General features: G+C 36.5%; 4 protein-coding genes across 6 annotated transcripts; 1 reads left to right on the top strand and 3 right to left on the bottom strand.

Moving 5' to 3' along the window:
• Window positions 1-1,281: 1,281 nt before the first annotated feature.
• On the bottom strand, window positions 1,282-4,799 carry LOC125192782 (methyl-CpG-binding domain-containing protein 2-like). Of its 3 annotated transcripts, none has more exons than XM_048090432.1 (5): window positions 4,657-4,799; window positions 2,658-3,430; window positions 2,437-2,490; window positions 2,127-2,317; window positions 1,282-1,758 (listed from the first exon to the last, which is right to left on the bottom strand). In XM_048090432.1, the coding sequence occupies exons 2-5, from the start codon at window positions 3,332-3,334 to the stop codon at window positions 1,550-1,552; spliced, it is 1,131 nt and encodes a 376-aa protein (XP_047946389.1). In that variant the 5' UTR covers window positions 3,335-3,430; window positions 4,657-4,799; the 3' UTR covers window positions 1,282-1,549. The 3 variants fall into 3 exon arrangements, with proteins under 3 accessions (XP_047946389.1, XP_047946390.1, XP_047946391.1); XM_048090433.1 differs by having other exon boundaries at window positions 2,658-3,345; XM_048090434.1 differs by lacking the exon at window positions 4,657-4,799 and adding an exon at window positions 4,535-4,550.
• A 1,596-nt stretch (window positions 4,800-6,395) lies between these two features.
• LOC125193924 lies at window positions 6,396-7,115 on the bottom strand. The gene is made up of 2 exons (XM_048091865.1): window positions 6,970-7,115; window positions 6,396-6,851 (listed from the first exon to the last, which is right to left on the bottom strand). Exon 2 carries the CDS (start codon window positions 6,845-6,847, stop codon window positions 6,569-6,571), a length of 279 nt encoding a protein of 92 aa, XP_047947822.1. The 5' UTR covers window positions 6,848-6,851; window positions 6,970-7,115; the 3' UTR covers window positions 6,396-6,568.
• A 50-nt stretch (window positions 7,116-7,165) lies between these two features.
• On the top strand, window positions 7,166-9,053 carry LOC125193925. Its single transcript, XM_048091866.1, has 2 exons — window positions 7,166-7,387; window positions 8,808-9,053. Exons 1-2 carry the CDS (start codon window positions 7,220-7,222, stop codon window positions 8,859-8,861), a joined length of 222 nt encoding a protein of 73 aa, XP_047947823.1. The 5' UTR covers window positions 7,166-7,219; the 3' UTR covers window positions 8,862-9,053.
• A 477-nt stretch (window positions 9,054-9,530) lies between these two features.
• LOC125193923 (DExH-box ATP-dependent RNA helicase DExH10) lies at window positions 9,531-18,540 on the bottom strand. The gene is made up of 17 exons (XM_048091864.1): window positions 18,425-18,540; window positions 16,854-17,911; window positions 16,158-16,472; window positions 15,862-15,966; window positions 15,715-15,783; window positions 14,478-14,645; window positions 14,325-14,396; window positions 14,122-14,238; window positions 13,684-13,908; window positions 13,404-13,562; window positions 12,592-12,681; window positions 12,346-12,438; window positions 11,869-12,022; window positions 11,416-11,564; window positions 11,043-11,138; window positions 10,373-10,465; window positions 9,531-10,066 (listed from the first exon to the last, which is right to left on the bottom strand). Exons 2-17 carry the CDS (start codon window positions 17,826-17,828, stop codon window positions 9,956-9,958), a joined length of 2,991 nt encoding a protein of 996 aa, XP_047947821.1. The 5' UTR covers window positions 17,829-17,911; window positions 18,425-18,540; the 3' UTR covers window positions 9,531-9,955.

The raw sequence follows: 18,540 nt of genomic DNA, 5'->3' as shown, positions 1-18,540 counted from the left end.
GGATGAGCCAAATTTCATTTAATGCATATATCAAATTTGCCAACTCAATGTTTTCTCCCTCATGGGATCCCACAAGACAGCTATAAATACAAATCTCTTTCAATAATTTCATACCCCCACCCTACCCCCCACCCACCCTCTTAGGGTGGGTGCCTTGGAATTTTTAGGTGTTTTAATCAACCATTAATTGTTCAACTTGAAGACATAATATGTCTTGATTAGGGCATCCAAAAAGGTCAATTCATTAATCAATCAAAACTTTAGCTTTAGGGTTTCTAATTTGTATAATTGGATTTGCTTCTTGCATGCTCCTAAGTTGCTTTCAATTTTTATTTATTTATTTTGTAACATTTTGTGTTGGAGAAAGTAAGGATTGTAGTATGGACCTTGCATGTAGGTGCAGGACCAATTTAATGATATATGAAATGGATTGTCACAATTGAATGGAATGATTACTACTGATTTTGAGAGACCAATAGGGATTTTGACAAATCTAGAAAAAGGAATTTCTAGGATCGACACAGTGAAAAATATCGATGTTGTATTCCAACTTCGATGCCGCTTTTCATTGTTTTCTTTGTTGTTTGTGTTCGATCATCTCCAGTAAAGTAATCAAACTACGAGTTGTGAATATCATCGTCTTTATAAACTCTTCTTATATTGTTGAAAAGTTGCATCGAAATACTAGGGTTGGAAACTTGTGACATGTAGTATAAATTTGTCCATATTGAAAATTACAGTTTGATTTTAAAATTTATTTATCTAGTACATCATAAATTTGATTATCTACATTTTATTAGAAATAAATAAAAGTCTCTCTTTCTCTCACACACAGTGCAGTTGGAACATTTTTTGGGTGCAAGAAATAGTAAGATGAGATAGTCGAATTTCCTAAAGATATTCTCACACTTTACATTGTATTTCCCTCGAATTTTCATAGTGCCAATTCCATTATGGTCACGTCAAAGTTAGCCTAACTTTGGTTTTCAAGCCCACATTTTATTTATGAATTTCATGTCATATACACATTCATAGTAAGATCAAATAATTCTTTTCATTTTTCAATCAAGTGATTCAATAAATGCTCTTTTCTTTTGCTCATCAATTCAATCTAATATTCATTGCATAATGGAATAACTACACCAAACCAAAATGTATAAAAGGGACCATTCTCATCAATCACAAATCCACTTTAGTATTAGTTGAACTCCTATTGCAAAAATATATTCTTTTTTGTCACACTATATGTATATTTATGGTGTCATCGAATTTTCAAAAGTCTTGATACCAATATCACATTCTATTCAATTTCAGCATTATACTCAACAAAAAAGTTGACTACAACATCAAGTGCAGAATAGTAGTCAAAACATAGCTTTTCTTGCACTTTGATCAGACCTTGTGTATGCATTCAAAATAGCACAAATATTAGGCTTTTCTTGCACTTTGATCAGACCTTGTATATCATTCAAAATAGACTATATATCGAAACCCACGAGCTAGCAAAAATCAGGATCAGCTAGTTTTCGATCATAAAAAAACTACGAAATCAGAGGTGAAGAGGCTCTTCCACACTGGCATCATTGCGGTTAGGTACTAAATCATCAGCATACCTCCTCTGGGATGGTGTTCTCGGCCTCTTTGCAGGTCGACTGCTTTTGGGATTTGAAGGCGGTGCCTCCAAATGGTAATTGTAAGCAAGTGCTGGGCTGCTCGGCTGTAAGTCCGTGTCCCCATCCGTACTCACCCAAGTTATGCCTGGAGCATTAACAGAGTAGTTTTCTTAAATGACACGATTGCCTGATGATGTAACTATGCAAAACCGCCTCTAAACTCTAGTTTACAACAAATCAAGAAAATCACGAGCTAAACATCGAGGATCCACATCAGATTCACATGTTATCTGGTTGATTCGCTAGTGTATATGTTTAGCAGATTAACAAAATATCAAATTAATCACGAGCCAAACATCGAGGATCCACATCAGAATTCACATATTCTCGGGTTGATTTCACCAGTGTAAATATGTTTATCGAATTAAAAGGCCACCGTGACACTGCAGATAAGTTCGACTAACTCATTTGATAAAATTACTACTTTTCGTGAAATATGGAGAGTATCCTTACGTGCAGGTTGACGAACACCTTCTGATGGTGGAAGATATTGTTGTGTTCCAGGATCACCTGCATCGTTATGAAAAGCAGGACGGACAGGTCGCTTCCTCACATAGTTTTTTTGTATTGGTTTCGGGATTAGGAAGGAAAACCTTGATAGGCTGACCTCTTCAGTCATGTACTCTGGATGTTTATCTAGGTACCTTGAATAAGCATCAGAAAACCCGGAAAAGACGAGTAAGGAAACAATCAACTATTCCAAAACATAATGCCACCAAGACTTGTTATGGTAAATTCCGTTGCAATAATGCCAAGAACATACCTTTGAATATCCAACATAGAACGTAAACTCTTACCCGAGGGTGCAACATAGTACCTGAGAGAAATCGTGACGATAAATTAAATGGCATTTTGAGACAATCAAAAGGGGATCTAAAGAAATCATGTATCTTCATCAAGTTATAATAATATGTAACTCTTACAGGATAAAAGAGAGCTACGGCAAGTAACAAACGTATGACAGAAAAAGAAATAGATACGTACACATCAGCAAACCTGACGCTTCCTTCACCTCTGATTCGCAAAAGCCTTTTCCAACCAGTAGGGGGTTGAGGTATGTTAGGCTTGTCGATTGCCCATATTCTACTGCCATCTTGTGTTATATCCGGATGATCATCACACGAGACGTCTGGACACCATTCACGAGCTGTGTCACAGAAGAAGGGGCGCGCTGAAAGATGCTCCCGTATTTCCTCGTACTTTTCTTTTGTTGGAACGAGCCTCCATTTGAAACAGCTGGCACACTGAACAGCGAAGAGCCCTACCGATGGCAAAACCCTCGGGGTCCGGTCAGAAAATGGGTGTGGTTTCTTCGGAGGAGACAGACAACTAATGGGACCCGGACCACCTGGCGCATCTTTGCCGTTACCGGCTTCATTGACAGATGGAACATATAGCACCAACTGATACTGAGAATTTTCAGATGTTTTATTTCCTTCAGTGTCTGTGTCGTGATTTTCGACATCTTCATCAGAACACAAGTCCACTATGTCGTCAGGAAATGTAGTCGGGGTCCCCAGGGGAATGGAAGGATTTGATGCATTGCGTTCTCCTTCAGCATTATTCACGTGATCAACGGTGGTTGAAGATTCACCGACATTTTTGTCTCTTTCAACTTTGATAGTAACTTCCAAAGACTGCGGCTGCAGAGTTGCCTTCATTATCTAAGTTCCTGAATTCAACGATTGATCAAATCCCTTACCCGCCTAACTTGCTAAGAAGACGCAAGAACTAGGAACTCGTCAACACAGAATATCCTGAAACTCCATAATAAATGAGCAACCAAGATATGCAAAAAGAACGAAAAACACAATTAGAGGCGGTGTCACGAAATGGCAGAGAAGTAAAGGCATCTTTATCAGCTGGAAATGAATAAACTCGAATTCTTATTTAGATATAGTGTAATAATGAAACAACTTCCAAAACTGGCTAGCTCAAACTGCTCAAAGAGCCCATAGTACTCACACATATGATATATCTCGAACGTGACAAAGGGCACTGCGTGTATATATATAACGGTCTACTTAAGTATCATCGTGTACAATCATACTAAAACAAAACATTTTATACAAATCCATCTGTCGGACAGTTGACATAATGAACAAAATGGTGAACAAATTCATGGGGGTAGAGTTCAGTAGCAATACGAGGCTTCATAGCAACTTCCAAATGTGGCTAACACGAAGATCGCATAGTACTTACACACATGGTATATGTCGAACATAACAAAGGGCATTACTTATACAACGGTCTAAAACAACAACATCTTGTACAATCCAATCTAACAGATGACATTGGAACTTTTTTCGTTCTATCAAAAGGTTTTTCTACGCGGTACGTTTCCATTTCCATGTCGAAATCAGGGCACATTCAACCACATTTTCTAGGGTGCAATATTGACTTTCAAATACTCAAACCTTAAATCTGTGGTTGTTTTAAACATGGAAACTAATTCTTCAATGTAATTAACCTCCAATCAAAAGGTAATACCAAAACAGAAAACATTTAATGTGGAATTTCCAGTTTATATGCATGATTTAAAAGGAAACAAAGATCAGAAACAAGTATCATTCCCCAACAAGACCTAAACGCCAGTCCAATTTTCATTATTTTGTGTGAATTATTGTGCAAAAGCCCAAGAAAATTATAGTCTCAAAATTTCAAAGAAGAGCAATGTATGTTAAAGGAACATGCACAGGCTTCTCCTTACTCTGTTTTAGGCACAAAAAAAAGGGAGAAAATTCTAACTTCTAGTGCCACAAAAATCCAATATTCATGACAGTAACCACAAAAAGACATAAATCAGAACACATACACATGCAATGCGAAGGTATTGGAGCTACAGACAACATAGGCTTTACCATTTTCTTCGAAAAAAAACCTTTTTAAGACACACACACACACACACCAACACATTTACATTGAAAACCCTTTTTTAAAACAAAAGAGGGATAAATTTGAGTTTGAGTGAGAGAGATTTTACATGAGTTGTGTGGATATGAGCGAGAGTGAGAGATCTAAGGCGAAAAACAAGGAGAATTTCTGCAGAATTTCAGATTAAATTCCGAAGAATCCTATGTTAATGCTTAATGCAATGATTTTGAAGGGGGGTTGTTGTCCTTGGTAATCGAGACACGTGAAGACAACCAAAATGTAATTAATGAATTTTCAACTAACTTTACAATTAAAATTTTAAGCAAAGCAACTATTAAGTCCGAATCACCTAATTCTTTTCTTACACCATCTCCTATTCCACTTTTTACAAACATAACTAATAGACCCACTAACATATTTTATGTTTATGAGAAATGAAGCAGGAGGTGGTGTAGAAAAAGAATTAGGTGATTCGGACCGACTATTAACAAAATGATTTACTGTGGAAATATTATGAGTTTTGTTAAGTGGATATTTTAAGGGTACATTTGACGCTTGGATGGAGTGTATATTAGAGAGATTCATTATTACTAATGTGATAATTTCTATGTTGATCAAGGTTTGAAGATCTTAGTCCTGATAATCTAATAGGATGATTTCTGAAAAATTATACTAGTATGTTTTATATAAATACAATTAGACAGATATGAAACAAATATAGACATGCTTGTGTTCAAAATATACCTATTGCAAATTTTCTTTTTGTAGATGAAGGATTGCAACTTCCGTCACTTTATCGATTGATTTGAACCTCAAATAGACATACTCAGAGAATTTGTGGAGAGAATTCCCATAAATCATACACAAGATTTTTAAACTTCAGTTATATAATATTGAATGATGTGATCTGATCTGATCTAAGAGATCCACAAAGATTTATATGAATATTACCATTATACATAGAGGAATGTAATCAAATAGAGGAATGTAATTAAATGCAAATTCTAAATATCATGCAAACTTTAAACTATGATCTGTACTATTAAAAAATATCAATGGATTACAAAATAATAATAATAGAAAATATTAACACAATTGACACTGTGTTTTTATACTGAGTTGACATTTTGTTGAAAAGTTTAGATTTTGTTAGATATATAGAGTTTGCATTTTATCACTACCCTATAAATAGATGTGGTGTGATCCGTTGCTAGCTTTTCTTAAGTTGCTAATTTGTTAACTCATCAATGTAGTGTTTAAAAATGCCAACAAAATTATGTGTTGACATATTGATATCATCGTATTGATATTTTTAATACAATACGTCGATGAGTTAGGAGAGTTTAACAACTTAAAAACTTAGCAAAACTTAGCAAAAGCACCCCTTTAATAGATTATGTTAATTAAATTGAGTCCAGACTGATTAGATTTCATAACGAAATATTGATCATTACTATCATCGCGATGAATATTGATTTAACGTCCAAATCTTGATAGCCAAAATCTATACTTTATTTATTTAATTTTGTTCAAGTGTTTATGATTATACTATGTGCATTAATTAATCAAAGTTTGTTGCCACAGTTTCGAAGTTATATTAGAATAGAAATCAATAGTGCATTGGCATATAACTAAGAGGGGTATACCAAAAAATTAATTACTATACTATTTCTTTCTTTCTACTATTTTTTTTAAAAAAATATTCTAATACAGTCTTTTTATAATGTACTAGTACTATTTAATTTTTGATCTTTTCATTTTAAAATTTTTAATTCTCACATATTAATCCTTGTATCATAATCTATATATCTAAACCATGCAAAAAATATCACTATCATTTTTCACATGTTGAAGAGATAAGATCGAATCGATAATTATAACTATTCATGCATTCTCAAACCGAAAATCAAGTTCAAAACCTTATTTTTTCGAAATCGAAATATGGAAAATAGATGAATGCAGAATCCCAGCTTCAAAAATGGCTAATGTTATGTTAAATCCCAACACCTCGCCGTTGCAGCTCAGCTAGACAAACTATATTTGGGGATTTGGCCTTTCTTGAGAAGCGAGAGAGCGTACTCGCCGGTGTCTATGAGGTCCTCGATGTTGTGGACGGATCGCTCCTCCGCCGCCACCACGAAGATCGCGCGAGCCTCCGCCTTCTTCGCCAGCCGCGCCGCGAAGTTGAACGGCAGATCGGGTGAGTTCAGGCTCCTCAGTATCTGCCGGTACAGCGACAGAACCCGCCCCCTGTTCCGAGCCAAATCCTCAGCACTCGCCCAAATCAAACCTCTCGCCATTTTTCTGCAGAATTCACACAAGCTCAGTCACTCAGGCATTTCATCGAACACGTAGACTGCAGGTTGCCATTGCAAAACTCAATTGTATTAAACATGATTCAAATTATAAAAAAAAAAAACACCTGGTTGTAACGATTGGATTGGAATCTGATTGGATTGGTAATCGCCACGAAGAATTTGAGTTTTGATTTTGGATGTGGAAAGCTCAGAATTTTAATTTTCACAAAAATGCCCAATTGATTTATAATTCCAGAAACTGGGCTGAGGGTAATATTGTCATACATAAAGTTTCATACTTTCATTATATATAAGCCCTTTGAAGAGAGAAGACTGAGGCTAGAGAGAGAAAGTAGTAATCAATAGAAGGTGAAAATGGGGGGCGGAATGGAGACCAATAAGAACCGTTGGATCGAGGACTGGGCGACTAATAGGGAGAATCTCGAGCACCATTTCCGGTGGACCCGTCGCAACCTTGCCCTCGTCGGGATCTTCGGCGTCGCCGTCCCCATCCTCGTCTACAAAGGCGTCGTCAAGGAATTTGTACGTTTTCTTTTAATTTCCCCCAATTCATGAGCTTCATTTGTGCGAAATGTCAAATTTGGTCGAAATGTGTGCGAAATTGTTGGTTTTGTATAGTCTATCGGTGGTTTCTGAGATCAAATTCGATTCGATCTTCTAGTATTATTGTTGATCAGAAAGAAAATTAGCTCTTTTCAGATTTTAGCTTGTGTTCTTGGTTTGAACGAGTGTTTGTTTGGTGAATATCTGAAAATTTATCCAGACTGTATTGAGAGGGTTTGAACATAGAATTACTTTGATGGCTGTAGTTGAGAAGATAATTTGGAGACTTTAGAGAGATTGTTTCAGGCAAGCAATGTATTGGGTAGTGTTTGCTGATAGTAATCTGTAGGAACTCGTTGGGCATATAACGCCTTTCATCGTTTTTGGTAGCTGGACATCATGTCCATTCACCAGTGAAGGGTGCACTGGACTCTATCCGTAGTGTTGTTGGAAGGGTATTTCTCGTAGGTATTGCGGATTCCCAATCTGTGCATTTAATCGTAAAAGTTTCAGGGGGAATGTAGTAGACATGGATCATGATCATTTGAGATATACCTATATACCTTTCTAATTTCTTAGTGTCATTTATTAATGTATAAAGCCACGGTTACGTTCCTTTTGTGTATGTACGTGTCTTCATTCAAGTCTACCACCAAAATATTGCTTCGGGAAATGGTATTGTTGTTCTCCGGTCATGGTCATGAGTTTCTAGTGATATTTTATCATCACTGCCATTAAACATTATGATCCTTCTTCTGGTTGTTAAATTGTCTGTGATAGCACACGCGAGTTGTTAGTTACCATATGCCATTTGGTTTCTCTTGACTCGATGGTCGATGCACCAACTGAAGGTGATAACTAATTTTGCTTCTCTCAACTTTATTGGTGTGGAAATACTTTGATCTTAGCTTCCTTTTATACAAAGATGTCTCTTATCGTATAACTTTGAAGATTATCAAATGAAACATAAGAGTCTTCTGTAAAACAATGTATCTGTCTGTGTAACTTTGACCGGTATGTGCCGTCTCTGTTTATTTGATGTTTTATTATGTTGTCTTATTATCATCATCTTTATCTTCACGGCAGCGGAAACTATGTCTACTACGGCTGTTTTCATATACCCTGGTCACCTTTTAACCTTTAGTTGAACCGAATGCAACATATATCCACACACTTAAATGTTAAGGGGTGTTCAGTACTAACTAGCAATGTTGTGTTTCTAGTTGGTTATTCTTTTTTGCTACTCTTGATTTGGTTGCTCTGATCTTATAAATTCTTGTGAATGCTTGAGACTTTCATTACTTGTGTACAATCAGGCACGTTGAGATTCGCCTTTCCCATGGTTGCGATTTGCGACTTTCTTCTGGTAGTAACCCCCCTCTTTTAATTTTTGTGGCAGCATATGCAAGATGAAGATGCAGGGAGGCCACCCAGAAAATTCTGGTTCACATGATGCTGTACTAAACCTGGCTGAAATTCCAAGATTCATTATAATCTTATTTCAGTAACATTATCTTTGCTTATTGTATGTTACATGATATTAACTCTGCATCATGTGTCAACTCAGCATCACATTTGGAAAAAATCATTTGAACTTTGGAAGGTGCTGGAAATAATAGAATTTGATCAAATTTCGTTATTTTAATGGCAATTTCACCATATTTTAAGTGATTTATAATTTTGAATTTAATTTTGAATTGTTATAGAACGCCTTGTTCCAAAGATGAACAGTTGGTGAGATCGAACTTGATAGACAGTTTTGATTTGGGGCTGTAATGGGCTGATCTTCCATAAGAACAGACGGTGGAACCAAAATAATCAGCAGCGGAACTCAGTTGCTGTCGAACAGAACCAGAGGGCATGGGTTGGAAGCAACGTCGACTCTAGTGAGTGGGCAACCTTCCACGCGCAAACGGAAGAAACAGATGCCATGCTCGAATGTGAGACAGAACCTAGATGGCGACTTCTCACATCCTAATATTACTGTTTTTTAGGATTTTATAAGATAGAATGACAACAATACCAGGTTTGAATGCGAGAGTTTGATCGATAAGTCGATAAACAATAGCGGCTACAATACTAGTACTACATGATTTCTAAATAGGAATTAAAGACAATAAACTCAAGAACAAAAATCATCAATTAAAATAAAAATAACAAGCTCCTACGATTGGAAAGCTACACTATCCTTTTATAGAAAAATTGTAAGCAAACCTATTCTCTCATCTATTGAAAAGATAAACTCCCTACCCTATGCATTGAAACAATATAACTATTACAAATATTACACGTCTCGGTCCTAATCTTGACAAGTCGCACTCGAACCAAGTTCTTCACATTGGGCCGAGCTGGACTCCTAGCTGGATCAATTTCGGGCCCTCGATGCCTTTGGTTCTTGGCCAGAGTCAAGATCACATCAGGTAGCTATCTGATTCCAGAAATTGAGAGTATGTTATAAATCTAACTTCAGAAAGGCAAACATGTGCAACTTCACTGGTATAGTCAAGTCTCTTCACTAGCAGCAATGTATCAGTAGTTTCAATCACTTCAAAGATATAACGAATTTGCAAACATTATCCCCCGACGAATGCCTTCACTAGCAGCTGTAAATTTTTCCTCTAGACCAGCCTCGCCAACCGCATGAGCAGCACCTTTCAACTGCAAACTCACGAATCACAATCTTCATAAATTAAAACTGATCTCAAGTGCTACTGGCAGAAAAATAAACAATATATATGTTCACTATTTGCAAAAAATGATAAATAAAAAATACATATTCACAGCACTTCATTGTCTAATTTTCTAGTTGCATACAATGAAAGCAACCTCGTGGAAGGAAGGCGCAAATCAAAATGATGTGAAAATGACTTTCTATCTAATTATGCAAGAAGTGGTAAGAGAAAGAAAAACTGAAACACAATTCTACTATTGGAAAGGACAAATGGAAAATGATGAAACTGTTACCTGATTCAAAAATTCATCAAGCCTTCTAGCCAACCTTATGATGCTACCTTCGAAAATATCAGTCATTTGAATTACATCTGCAAAAGATGCTCCCTGAAAAAAATGGAGGGATCAATTTTGAAAAGGATCAAAAACAACAACAATAAAACTTCAAATGCATAAAAACAATTTAACAGACTTCAATATCTTATGTTAAAAGAGAAGTCGTAAAGGGTAAAAGTACCCACTTCTCATATGTAAAATGCATTCTACTTTTGTAAAAACATAGTACCACATTTAAGTGAACGGAGAAAAACCCTTCAATGTGTGACATGTTTTGAAATCAGTGATTTGGGGCTATTTTAGACAATTTGGGTAGACTCTACATATATACAAGTGGGTATTTTTAGCATGTTCCTTAACAGTAGTTGGTAAGGAAAATTTCCAACCGAATATTCAAATTGCAAATTTACAACAATAAGGTGATAATGATTCAACATATGCGCTAGCAGCCATATAGACAGAAGTTAATGAAAATTTTTGTTAAGTATATCAATTAAGTAAAATGTCATGCATCCTTGGTAATTTATAAAGACTGGCTATATTCCACAAGATAGTCAACAAGGTGCGGCTTTCAGCATCACTAACAGTTTTACATGCCATGTAGGAGATAGTGTAACACCATACCGACCTTTGACCAACAATAAATCACATCCATCAAGAAGGGTCTAATCGATGCTTCGACGTATTCATCAACATTTATTTCAAGTTTACACTCGCGTTGTATCTGCAAAACACATTATATTAAATTTGTCATTAAATATACTCCCTCCGTCCCAGAAAATTTGTCACATTTCATTTTCAAGTCTCTCTTACTTTACTCTCTCCGCACTCTAACTATTTATTATCATTTTTTCACAACGCAGAAAATGAAATGCGACAAATTTTCTGGGACGGATGGAGTAACTCACTATATAGTATATATATGTATATATTTGCTGGGGAACTAACTTTCCAGGGAAAATAATTAGGAAAAACAGTTAGTAAATCAAATTTAAACACACCTCAGCTATCCTTCTGGCACTATCTTGAAGTTGTTGCAAAGGTTTAGCAAGTTCAGCTCTTAAATGTATCTGTTCACTTGACTTGTCCCCAGGAATAAAGCAACTAGCCAGAGCTGCAACTTGATGATGATCAAGATCATTGAAGGTACCTGTCCAGAGATACACAGAACCACAAATAAGCACACTACGGTTTGTTACCAAGTTCGAATGCATTAAAGCAGGTGCCATGGAAAGGATAAACTAACTTAAGCAATTACAATGCATTATTGAAGAATTGAAACTATTATCGAACTAAAAATTGTCAGCAAGCACATATATATGAAAGCTAAAGAAAACTATGTAACTTATCGGTGTACACCAACAAAAGTCAGAGAAATGATAGTTGCTGCTTGAACTAGCTGCTACAAGAAGCATACTTGTATTTGAGTTATCTATCACTTCTAGGGAGCTCACCATTGAACATCAATTCTGTGACAAGGAGCTCATCTCCAGTGTCTATCCGGCAAGCTGCACGTCCCTTCAACTGAACAACACCGTCATCATCAATATGACCCAGTCTTTTGAGAACCCGCGATCGATTCTTAAGTTCGTCACGAAATTTTTGAAGCTTAAGAAAAGTTCAAGTACGTATTTGGTTAGTACTACAACCCAACAGGGGGGGAGAAGAAAAGAAAAGGAGAATAGTTCATAAAATTAATCAATAAGCATGATGTATTTGAAACCATGAAGCCAACCTTAAAGGCAAAGACTTCAAATATAGTTACCAAGGAAGGTAAACAGAAGAAGGGACTCACACAATTCATTAGTAAAGATAACATAAAAAGCTGAATGTATATTGGATATACAACTATTGGGTAGTATTGAACAATCTTGAGTAAGAAGCCAGTGCAGAAAGCCTAAGGCAGGATGTAAAAATCAAGACAGAAGTACCTGAGAATCACGCATTTTCGACTTCAGCTGTTGAATTTCATGACTGACTTCTGCTTTTCTCTGGAAACTTGAAATCTGATGTACGTCTTGTGACTGGAATTGAGTGACAATATGAATTAGGAAAATATGGGCAAAAGTGCTGATTAGCATGCTGAAAAAATTCCCAGCTAAGCCTAGTGGTATCAGATTAATGAAAAACAAGCAAACTGAACCAAATGTCAGCGAGAGGAAGGCACTTTCACATACCTTGTGCAGGGGATGAATGAGCAACTTATGCTCAAGCTCATCGATTTGGCTAGCCAACTCAACAAATTCAGGCTCTTCAACTCCCATATCCTGGCACAGTTATGCAAATATTTCAGAAACAGATGCCCTCTCCAGTCTCGGTCCAGCAAAAAATTGTTTCATATAACAGACATATTTTGAGGATATCAGATATATGAACTTGTTTTTAGACCCAGGCACGGATAAGGAACATTACAAGTCATAAATTCATAATAAGGTGCAAATGCAATTATGAAACATGTAAGGCAATTTATAAGTCTTAACACAAAAGACCAAACCACAACAGGAGTTGCATGATGCACACAGTGAGACAGTCAGTGATGATACAGTTATAATCATCAAAAAGTGTAGCATTAAATTGACTGGTACACCATTACTTCTTCCCCATCACCAGCACACCTTTAGCTCATGCCTTCTATTTTTCTTGGTACCTCTCCAATTCTGTCTTGATTTCACATAAGTATTCATACAGAATAAAGTCAAATTTTTGGAGTAATTATAAGCAATAAATTATGCTAAACATATCGCATCGCATGAACCAGGGCACTTAATTGGCGATAGTAGATAAAATCAAAATTCCATAATTTCGCAATAAGACCTAGAAATATTCCAAGCCGAATGTCAGAGCAACAATATGACACACAATTTAAATAAAAAGGAGGCTCTTTTATGTAGCCACAAAACTCCCAAACACAACAATTTCTCAAAGTAGTCATTGCGCAAAATTAAAAAAAAATAAAGCAGCATCAAACCAACAAAATAACAATTCACACCTTCACTGGATTGAGCTTTGGAAAGCCTTGTGGATAGCGCTTTTCAAGCTGTTGCACAGCAAGAAGAACAGTATGCCGACTTTCCTTCGGCCGTATGTCAGAAGGAACCGATATTCTAAGTGTGCTAAGTGCAGAAAGAAGAGGCAACTGTACAGGAACCTGTTGAATAAAATAAGTACATGAATCACAAGGGTCACGTGCCAGTTGCAGTAAGATAACGTTATATAAATATGTTCAGTCACGACTCACGACCACCTTCTCTTTAGAAATATCAACTTACCACATGCATTTCACCTTCTTCTCCAGGACGAGGAGGACAGGGTTTTGGTTGAGAACCATTTTCACTTGTGCTGATAGAGCAGTGAAGCAAAACATCCACAATATAGTTGTTACCACGTGAAGAAGCAAGTTCAGCTGGCATAGAACTTGAGACGGCATGCGGTTTCTTCACCACATTGACAACAACTCCCCAACCCCAATCTGTTCCTCCTTCTCTTACCTTGACCTGCAAAGTTACAGAAGAAGTTCTAAGTTAGAAACAACGGAGTCAAGTATAAACCGTAAAACTAGACTCAACCAACCCAACAGATAAGTTGTTCTATAAAGAAACAGCAACTATATATCAGAAGAGAACTGGAAATGAGCCACAAATAAGGTTGGCCAAACATGCATCCTAGGCAATCAAGATGTAATCAGAAACAGCCATACTGGGACATACCAGTCTACCAGGTAGAAGGAAAGAGAGAACTCTTTCAGGTTGTGTTATCACTGCCATCATTTTCTTTTCATGTTCAGCCAACTCAAGCTTAAGCCGGTGATACTCAGCCACCTCAGCCTAGTAGGTGAAATAGGATAACTCTGTTACATATGATTTAATCCTTAAAAAGAACTTCCAAGCTCCTGGTGAAAGCAAATGCCTACCTCTCCAGAAGCATCAAGCACAGCAGCTTCCTGTTCGAGCTGTGAAACTTTTTTTCCAATGTCAGGTAAAGCCTAAAAAAGCAGAAATTTCTTAGATTTAGAAATTATGAAGAAACCTATGAGAGCATTGGAAAATCAAGTTATAAGTAAAACCTTCTCATGCTGAAATTGATGGAATGAGTTTCTGATAACATGCTCAGCTGTGAATTGTCCTTCGGCACGACTCATTAAATTTAGAATTGAGTAATAACTCAACCTGAAAGTACTGACCAAAGGTGCTGGTTTTCCCAAAACCATGTCTTTAAGTGTATTCATCTCCATCTGATGTCAATGTGGAAGTATGGAAGATAATTAAGATAAACTGTTCTTTATATTAAACAAAACAGATTAGAAGAATTATTAGTACACAAAATCTATTCAATTGCCAATTTTAACCAGATTAGAGGCAACGACAATTTGAAGGAAGACCAATAACAATCAAGAAACATAACAACATAGAGCTAAAACAGTGATAGTTTCTTCATTAAAAGGTGATTTATTTAGGCTTGTGACAATTCGCATACCTTTGAACAAAAACTTTATCTTTCCAAGAACACCTATCTCATCTTCTTTTTTTTTCTATTCCAACTCAAGATAAATAGAACTACAGTTACATATATATCTAATATCTATAAATTAAATTTGTGAGTAGCATGCAAACTTTTATCTTTATAAAATGCACATCAGACATTAATATATTCTCAACATATTTTCATGTTTTAATGCAAATACTTTTCACGTTTACAGATATTTTATACTACATATTTGACATTTGTACATTTACACAGACATCTATTAAGGATATTTATAGAAAGCTTTTAGCTAAGACTATTCTGGTTTCATATAATATTTTAAATATATGATTGAGGAGAAACTTCAAAGTATCATTTGTAGGGGGTAGGAACTCACATAGTCTGGTATCTAAATCATGATTTTTCTACTCCTGTAGAGGAAAAGTTATTTCCCTTGGGTTTGATTCTGGACAAGGAGAGATTGCAATTGACCAACATCATGGTTTTCACTAAGAAGTAAGAACGGTCATCTCTTGAGATAAAAAAAAAAAAATTGAACAGTATATTGTTAGAAACTCAGTATAGCTCAATGCTTGAGTAATTATTAGGTTTGGAAGCACAACATGGCGCCTGCTTGTTCATGGCTAGTGGAAGATGCTAAAGGAATTACTCAATTAGATTTTGAGGTTCTGTAGTTATATCTATTAAGGTATATAGATTGATACTACTACAAGCACATAAATGCTCTCTACAAATCATCCTTTAGTGAGAAAATATTTCCAAATAGGGAGGGAGATGTTTCCCAAGTCTCAATGAAACCAGGAGAATATCATCCTTACCTTATCATCAATCATTATAATGCAAATACCACGCTCATCTTTACCACGACGTCCAGCTCTGCCACTCATCTACATGCAAATATATGTTAAGAGCCGTGTAAGGTAGCAGATACAGTGCACATATTTTTAAATAATAAAAATACTCACCTGGATATATTCACCAGATCCGATATAACGATGACTGTCACCATCCCATTTTTTTACATTTGTAAAAACAACAGTTTTTGCTGGCATGTTCAACCCCATTGCAAACTGGCATATAATGCAAGTAAAAAAAATTAGCTTACAACATAATATAGAATAAAGTTATATGACTTTATACTAAAAGATGTGTAAGAATATTTTTATGCCATTAGTTCCAAAAAACTTGATGCCACTGTTGAAAGACATGGTATCACTTTCTTTAAATTTTAACTAAAAAGATCGACCGGAAATGTTAATACCGTTTCTGTGGCAAATAGGGCCTTAACAAGCCCTTCTTGAAAGAGAAGCTCTACAAGTTCTTTAATGATAGGAAGCAAACCAGAATGATGAACAGCAATGCCTCGCTGAAGTAATGGCAACATTAATTCTATGGCAGGCAAATTTCTATCCTCCTCACTCAAGCATAGGATAGCATTTCGAAACACTTCCCCCACAACATCCTTCTCCTCTGGAGTGTTGAAATCAAGTTTGGACATGGACATGGCATGTTGTTCACACTCTCTTCTGCTAAAACTAAAAATTATGACTGGTTGGAATTTTCGTTCCATTATCATCTGCAATCAACAACTTTGTGAGAATACAATAAAACAACAAGAATAAGAAAAAGCCATAAAATCGACAAAAATGGATAATTCTGCATGTCTATACTACATCCTTCCCCTAAAAATAGGGACTTTTGGGACGGCACGAGTTTTAATGGAAATTGGTAAAGTATGAGAGAGAAAGAGAAAAGTAATTGAAGTAGTGTTAGTGGATAGCGGAACCCACCTTATTGGTAGTGTAATGTATGGTGAAAAGGTTTCCAAAAATAGAAAGTGGCCTAATTTTGTGGCCAAACTAAAATGACAAAAGAAGACTATTTTTGGGGGACAGAGGGAGTATAATATAGATACCTAGCTTCTAACTGAGCACAGCATCCTCTGATGCCAACTAACCTTGACAATTTTGTATATGTTGGAACCGCTTGAAGCATTTCCACTTTTAGCGATTCTGCCATTGCCTTTGGAATTCGCACTCTTGCTCCCATCAACAGAATTTTGAGTACTGAAAGTTTCCTGAAGCTTCAAAAAGTTACCTTCTTTAAACTGCTCATTCTCATCAACTACGAGATATAAACCAGAGCCACCCACAGGAAACACATAGTGTTGTAGAGGTGTCGGCCTAAAATCTGTGTAAACCACGTGACAAGGTTGTTTGTGTATATTACATATCCATTCAGCAAACTCAGTCGCATTTGACATAGTGGCAGAAAGAAAGACCATCTTGATGGCGGGGGGCAAGAAGATAATAGTTTCTTCCCAAACTACACCTCTTTCACGATCCTTCATGTAATGTATCTCATCAAATATAACCCAAGCAACTTCCTTCAATACCTCAGAACCCCTATAAAGCATTGCCCTCAGGATTTCCGTAGTCATCACCAAACAACTTGCATTAGGTGAAAGTGTGACATCACCTGTCATCAATCCAACATCTGAAAACTCTTGACTTAACTCTCTGTACTTCTGATTGCTCAGAGCTTTTAGAGGAGAAGTATATACGACCCGCTGCTTCTCTTTAAAAGCCATGGCAATTGCATATTCTGCAACTGCAGTTTTCCCAGCAGAAGTGTGGGCGGAGACTAAAACAGACTCATTTCTCTCCAAACAAGAAATAGAAACCTCCTGAAAAGGATCAAGCTTAAATGGATAGGTCTTAGCTCGCTCCCCGTTATAAATGGGATCTGCCAGGGTGCCATGAGTTGATTCATCCTTGGTTGAAACATATCCGCTGGGCACTGCCACCTCGTGCACGCATGTCCTAGATAAGCTACGCCTCTTCGAGACAGATTCTTGCACCTGGCTTTCCTGTTGTTCTTGCGAACCCTCTTCTGGTTGTTTCCTTTTCATGGATGTAGGAGAACCTTCCATCTTCTGCTACTTAAAAGTTTAACTTGCCAAAACAAGATCAACAAATTTTACTTCTCCAAGATTATACTAGCAACGCCACTTATCTGTAACAAACCATCAGAAACAAAGAGGGTTAAACTATCAGAAAGGTATCCCTCTTTTCCTTTTTTAACTCTACTCTTCCAGACCCATGTTACATGAACTAGCCATTGCGGTGCCGGTCAATGCACATAGATAGGATTGGATAGCCGAACAAAAACAGCGTACCCACCCGGAAAACTCACTCAATCTCACAAATGATTCAGACAACATAATTAAAGCAGAAATGGTATAGCGACCTACATTGACCATTTAAACCAACCACAGAATTCAGAATATCTCACAATCCCAAAATGCAGAGAGTCAAATTCCATAAGAAGTAATTATCCACGTTTTCATATTTCAGAGCAAATAGAGAATGCGCACACACCAAATTCAGCTCGGTGCAGAAAAAACAGAAGCCTAGATTGACCACAGCAAACAAATTTCTGGTTTCTTACACGGGATTGCATGCATGTAATGTAACTAAACAAGTAATTATGATTCATATGCGCAAAGTCGAAGATGAAAATTCTAACCAAGTCAATTGCCTGCTCAGCAGCAGCAGGAGGAGTTGGTTGGTCTGCCTTAAACCCTAATTTTGCATCAATTTTGCCCCAATTTGTAAACGGGAATTAACAAATATACAATCGAA

Source organism: Salvia hispanica, chromosome 6 (assembly GCF_023119035.1).
Source record: "Salvia hispanica cultivar TCC Black 2014 chromosome 6, UniMelb_Shisp_WGS_1.0, whole genome shotgun sequence".
NCBI classification, from domain to species: Eukaryota; Viridiplantae; Streptophyta; class Magnoliopsida; order Lamiales; family Lamiaceae; genus Salvia; species Salvia hispanica.
Note: the sequence above shows the minus strand (reverse complement) of the source record. Positions and strands in the feature narration are given on the sequence as shown.

Coding starts and splice junctions, on each gene's coding strand:
- LOC125193925 (XM_048091866.1), top strand. CDS start 7,220: ATGGGGGGCGGAATGGAGACCAATAAGAACCGTTGGATCGAGGACTGG. Junction 7,388..8,807: donor AAGGCGTCGTCAAGGAATTT/GTACGTTTTCTT, acceptor TTTTTGTGGCAG/CATATGCAAGATGAAGATGC.
- LOC125192782 (XM_048090432.1), bottom strand. CDS start 3,334: ATGAAGGCAACTCTGCAGCCGCAGTCTTTGGAAGTTACTATCAAAGTT. Junction 2,491..2,657: donor AGCGTCAGGTTTGCTGATGT/GTACGTATCTAT, acceptor GATTTCTCTCAG/GTACTATGTTGCACCCTCGG. Junction 2,318..2,436: donor TCTATGTTGGATATTCAAAG/GTATGTTCTTGG, acceptor TGCTTATTCAAG/GTACCTAGATAAACATCCAG.
- LOC125193923 (XM_048091864.1), bottom strand. CDS start 17,828: ATGGAAGGTTCTCCTACATCCATGAAAAGGAAACAACCAGAAGAGGGT. Junction 12,023..12,345: donor CGAAAATGCGTGATTCTCAG/GTACTTCTGTCT, acceptor ACTTTTCTTAAG/CTTCAAAAATTTCGTGACGA. Junction 10,067..10,372: donor TTGATGAATTTTTGAATCAG/GTAACAGTTTCA, acceptor GTGAGTTTGCAG/TTGAAAGGTGCTGCTCATGC.
- LOC125193924 (XM_048091865.1), bottom strand. CDS start 6,847: ATGGCGAGAGGTTTGATTTGGGCGAGTGCTGAGGATTTGGCTCGGAAC.